General features: G+C 35.5%; 1 protein-coding gene across 4 annotated transcripts in view; it reads left to right on the forward strand.

The window, feature by feature from the left end:
* The first annotated feature begins 3,790 nt into the window (after positions 1-3,790).
* LOC124395797 overlaps positions 3,791-5,880 on the forward strand; it is a 9,763-nt gene continuing 7,673 nt past the window's right edge. The window contains exons 1-5 of one of the 4 annotated variants that reach the window (XM_046864635.1): positions 3,791-3,940; positions 4,067-4,159; positions 4,420-4,521; positions 5,531-5,601; positions 5,690-5,862. In XM_046864635.1, the coding sequence (XP_046720591.1) occupies positions 3,797-3,940; positions 4,067-4,159; positions 4,420-4,521; positions 5,531-5,601; positions 5,690-5,862 (583 nt within the window). In that variant the 5' untranslated portion in view covers positions 3,791-3,796. The remainder of the gene's footprint in view (positions 3,941-4,066; positions 4,160-4,419; positions 4,522-5,530; positions 5,602-5,689; positions 5,863-5,880) is intronic. The other 3 variants (XM_046864636.1, XM_046864638.1, XM_046864637.1) reach the window with 3 other exon arrangements.

Consider the following 5,880-nt stretch of genomic DNA (forward strand, 5'->3'; position numbering starts at 1 on the left):
AACTGTATTTTGCTGTGTTTGTTTGTAAGTTTTACACCGCACTTGATTCTTTTTTTAATTTGTGTTCCTGTGGAGAGACTCTGGCCTTAGCATGACCCTGTCATGGATAAAGCACTTACTAAAGACATATGAATGACAGCTCACTCACGTTCCTCTTTTCATGTCTTTATCTGTCGATTTCTTTGACTTTCAGCACAAACTCAGGCTCCAGTTTTGACATCTTTTAAAGCTAAATGTAGGCTTCAAAGTTTGCGAGTTGAAATAAAAAGGGTTCCTCTGCTTTTCAGCGATTCAGATACACACAAATACATGCATCTGTATATTTTATTTTACCTTGCTGTAAATTCTTTTTATCTATCATATCACAGAAACCTGGTAAAGATGTAAACAATTTTTTACGAATTTTCTTTCCTCATTCCTCATTCTAAATCTACTGAGCCTGAGACTGTATTTCTTCCATTTCTCTATATATTAGATAAAGTGAGTTTGATTAGTGGTTGTATTTATTTTCACAATCATTTTGCTTTTTTATAAAAAAAAATATTTTAATTCTGAAGATAATCCTATTTAAGAAGTAATTTACATTTTCATCTAAAATCCATCTAAAGTTATTCATAGTTTAAATACACTTTACAAGATCAAGCTTTTTGTTGCTGTTTTATAAATATGGCTAATCTTATGATAGATGGGGAAATTGGCAGAACCTCTTTTTTATATTATTGTCCAACACACACACACACACACACTCACACACACTCAACCTTTCTAGCCATCATTTGCTCCATCTTTATCCTTCGCTTGTTAATGACTGCTATTACACACCAAGAGCCAACAAACTGGTCATTACCAAAACATCCACTCACGCTGGAACTCGATGACACCACACACGTGGACAAGCATGTAGTCTGGTCAGTGCAAATGAAAACCTACAGTTCCCAAGACTGTCACTTGTGCAGGCTCTCACTGCAGGTCTAATGACAGTCTGCCAACACAAACGCACAACAATTCAGCACTAATGGCCTTGGAAAATCGGCATGACACAATCGGCATGACACAAGCTGTATTTTTTATAAATGTTTTCATGTTTAATTTAACGTCATTCTATTGTGTATTTTTTTTTCTTTTTATTACATTGTGTGCATATATGTTAACTTTAAAGCATACTTACACAAGATAAATTTAATAAGAATATTAACATTTAATTTTACATGGCTGATTATTATTGAGTTACTCAGGAATTAACATTACACGTTGATTGTTCCTTTAATTGCACAATTTTTGAGTTACCAACTTTATTCACAAAAAAAAAAAAACGCGATTTACTAATGCACAGTCGCCACCTTGAGGACATTATAGTGTAAGTACAGTCCCCACATACTTGAAGGACATTATAAGAATGAAGGTTTGTGGACACCTGACCATAAGATTTGGATGTGCTATTTAAACATGCTTTTCCATGTTTTGTCCCCATTTGCTATTATAATAACCTCCACTTTTCTGGGAAGATGTTCCACTAGATGTTGGAGTGTGCTAGAGATTTGTGTACATTCAGCTACAAGGATGTTAGTAAACACAGGTACTGATGTAGGTGAGGTGAGAAGGCCTGGGGTGCAGTCACAGGTGTTCAGTAGTGTAGCAGGAGATATTCCACTGAGCCATTTAAAGTTGATCTTCATGGAGCAGGCTTTGTGCACAGGGGCATTGTGATGCTGGAACAGGTTTGGATCTACTAGTTCAAGTGAAGAGAAAATCTAATGCTACTACATGCAAAGACATTCTATACCATTCTGTGACATACCATTTGACCCAATGTGCATGAAATGTTTTGTGTATTGAGGTATTGTATCAAGTGTAATCAAATCCAGATTTTATTGCTCACATCCATAACCATAGACAATACAAAATGCAGTGAAATGCTATTGTCTGTGACATGAAAAGGATGAAAAAATAAAAAACTTGAACAAAAATAAAAGAAATAGAATAGAGGAATATAATAGAATTTACAATATTATCAAATAGAACTGCAGTGGCACAAAATGAAAAGATAAAAACAGAATTGGAAAGTAACTGACAGACTTGAGGAATTGAATGTCTGCATGATTCTACAGTCTGGGCTAAAAATATATGGTTAAGAAAAAATTAGATAGATTAGAAAGATCTAATTCACACCACAAGGTGTTCCAATATATATATATAGGGGAAAGTAACACAGTAAAACGGCTTAAAAATATTCTCAAGGCTGGTTTAAGAAACTTTAGACACAACATTTAAATTTTCCTTTATCCAGAGCAGCTTGTTGGTGATAGGATTTCAACCCATGACCTTCTGATCATAAGTCCCACATCTTATCCATTGAGCTACCACCTACAAATTTTGCAAATAATAAATAAACTGTGTTTTTCTCATATTTGTGGTATTAGTATGGGGAAGAACCATGTAAAGGGTATGATGGACAGATGTATGTGTGTGATGTACAGTATCTTAGCATGTGTGTGTGTGTGTGTGTGTGTATGTGTGTGTGTGTGTGTATAACTGTATCTAAGCATGCATGTCTGTGTGGGGGGTAAGAGAGAGAGAGAGATGTAATTGTATCTCTCTGTGTGTGTGTGTGTGTGTGTGTGTGTGTGTGTGTGTGTGTGTGTGTGTGTGTGTGTGTGTGTGTGTGTATGTGTGTGTGTTGTAACTGCATCTAAGCATAGGTTACTGTGTGTGCGCATCTGAGTGTGTAAAAAAACTTCTAACAACTTTTTACTGGGAATTCCGAGTTGAGAGGAAGCAAGCTGACTGATGACACAAGCAGGAGATTTACATTAAAACGTTTAATGTTGTTTCATTGAAATGTTCTTATTTTTTTTTATAAAAATGTAATGATTAATAATGATACTTTTTTTAATCCTAAACAAATGTGCTTGATCCACTGTGTCCATGTGCTTGATTGGCCAGCAAACTCACCCAAACTAAACTCCATTGAGAATCTATGGGGTTTTGTAAAAAGGAAGATATGAGACACCAGACCCAACAACGTAGAAGAGCTGAAGGTCGCTATAAGAGAAACCTGGGCTTCCAGAACACGTCAGCAGCGTCACAAACTGATCGCCTCCATGCCACTGCAGTAATTCATGCAAAGGAAGCCACGTCCGAGTATTGAGTTCTGTACATGTTCATACTTTCCAATAGTCTAAGATTTCCGTGTCAAAAATCTTTTTTTCTTGGTCTTAAATAATATTTGACTTTTCTGAGATACTGAATTTTGGGTTTTTATTAGCTGTAAGTCATAATCTTTAAAATGAAAAGAAATAAACTCCTGAAATATATCAGTCTGTGTGTAATAAATCTATATAATATAAGTTTCGTCTTTTTAAATGAATTACTGAAATAAATCAACTTCTTAATGATATTCTAATCTATTGAGATGCATCTGTATATATTTTATTATTATTATTATTATTATTATTATTATTATTATTATTGTTGTTTTCATATTATTTATATTTAAAAACTTTTTTAAAAATCCATTCACAGCTCAAAAACTAAAAGTTTTTACTTCTCAAGAGAAAAAAATGTAATGTCTTGTGATGATGATGAGAATGACGATGATGATGATGATGAAGATGAGAGAATGTTGATAATGTTGATGCAGTTAAAAGTCTTACATCTGCAACCCGAGCCGGAATGTTGCCGTAGCAACAGGCGTCACTTTGTTGTGATCGTCCATCATTAATGAAGAACATTTCACTTTACTGTTCTACTGGGTTGAGTTTGGATACAGTATGTGTGCGTTTGCGTGTTTATAAAGATGGAGGAGTGTGCGCTATTGGTGTGTGAGGCTCTGGGTGTACACATGGGAGAAGAGGTGAGTGTAGAGAAGATCTTGTCGCTCTATCAGGACGTCTACCACACTGCTGCTGAACTCCGAGACACACAGAGAGCCGTTACAAAGGTGAGAGAGAGGAACCAAGGGTCTCATTCCACCTGAGTTATGTTTATATGCTGAGCTTGTGTGTGTGTGTGTGTGTGTGTGTGTGTGTGTGTGTGTGTGTGTGTGTGTGTGTGTGTGTGTGTGTAGGTTAGATCACAGAATGGCGGATTGCCATGCTCAGGCCGATGGATCCTCTATGTTCTTCTGGAGATGGAAAAAGAACGAGAGAATCGGGAAAAGGTAAACATGCAAACGCTTTCAAGAACTTTTTCAGGAACCTTGTTAGGAACTTTCCCTGACCCAGGAACTTTACAATAAATCATTTCATACTGTACCTGTGTGAGTGTGTGTATATACTGTATGTGTGTTAATTTGTGCATATATGCATGTAAATGTGTGTTAGTGTTTGTATATGTGTGTGTGTGTGTGTGTGTGTGTGTGTGTACTTCGAATTATCAATAGCATATCAGAAAATAGACTTAAATGTGTTTTCTCTGTAGTTATTGTGGGAGCTGCAGATGCTGAAATCAGGCGTCGGTGGAGTTTCTGACACAATAAACACACAACCGCTTTCCACACACACCAACTCCAAATACAACAAAGTGAGTCAGAGACGCACAAACATGTCGATAACACACAGTGTAAAGTGTAACGTGTGTATAAATGTGATAAGTAGTGTTTTTAATAGAGATTTATTTTTAATAATAAACTTAATGGTGAATCAACATGACAAAAATAAACTGTTTTACGATCCAACACAGATGTTAATACGGGGAAGGAGTAAGTTTATGACTAAATTGTCAGCGACCAGTCTGCAGTGAGAGACATTTCACCTCAGATGGATTTGTAGTGAGACCAGAGGTTGTGAATTTGTCCTGTAACACTGCTAACTCCTTACTGTATACTAGGGGTGTAATGGTACACAAAATTCACGGCTCGGTTTTAAGTAACGGTTCGGTTGTTTCGGTAAAGTTAAAGGGTAGAAATAATAAAAAATAAGCAAAAATAAATCTGCTTGTTGTTTTTCATAAACGCAGTTTATTATAATTAACATTTGTAATCATCGACATTTTAACAGTTTACATTTTTAAAACAATTATAAATAAAATGTCTGCTTGGTTAAAAAAATATATATAATATTATTTTATAATATTTTATAAAAATAGAATAAATCAAATTAATTCAATGCACTTTTTATTATATTGATTAAATTGAGTAAGTAATTAAAATGGCACAAATTGAATTGATAAAATTAAATACATGGAAAAATTATATTAATATTATAATAAATTATATGTTATATAAGTTGTATGTCCTTGTGTTTCTAGTCGGTGGCGTTTTTTTTTGTTTTGTTTTGTGTTCTTTATTGAAACAGACTCATTCCTAGCTTTGTGTTCAGCTTGTTTGTGTGGAAAGGATTAGCATTGATGGCATGTGGATGACAGATAATTTATTTGTTCTACTGCAGAATTGACATCAATTTTTTCATCATTCAATTGTGTTAGATGGAATCTACTGGTTATGCTGTCAACCGATTTGGTTTTGATTGACTATGTGTGTGTGTGTGTGTGTGTGTGTGTGTGTGTGTGTGTGTGTGTGTGTGTGTGAGAGTTTCAGAATCGAGACAAAAAACCATGTGGTTTGTCAGGACTCCTGAGAAGGGCTAGAAAATTATGTGTGAGGTATGAAATACACACAAACACACACACACACACATACATGCAGACGATGTTCCTGGGAGTACTGAGTCTCATTAATCTGTGTGCTCAGGCTGGACGATGATGGTATATGGAGCATTCTCCCATCTCCATCCCTCGATCATGTGACCTCCAGACGTCTGTGTCTGATAAACCCTACGAAAGCAGACGTCCTGCTCTTACAGCAGTATAAATATGACATCATCAAAGAGCGACTTTACAGAGAGATGCTGCAGGAGGAACATGGTAAGAGGAAGAGGAAGA

The sequence above is a fragment of the Silurus meridionalis genome, chromosome 13 (genome assembly GCF_014805685.1).
Source record: "Silurus meridionalis isolate SWU-2019-XX chromosome 13, ASM1480568v1, whole genome shotgun sequence".
In the NCBI taxonomy this organism is placed as follows: Eukaryota; Metazoa; Chordata; class Actinopteri; order Siluriformes; family Siluridae; genus Silurus; species Silurus meridionalis.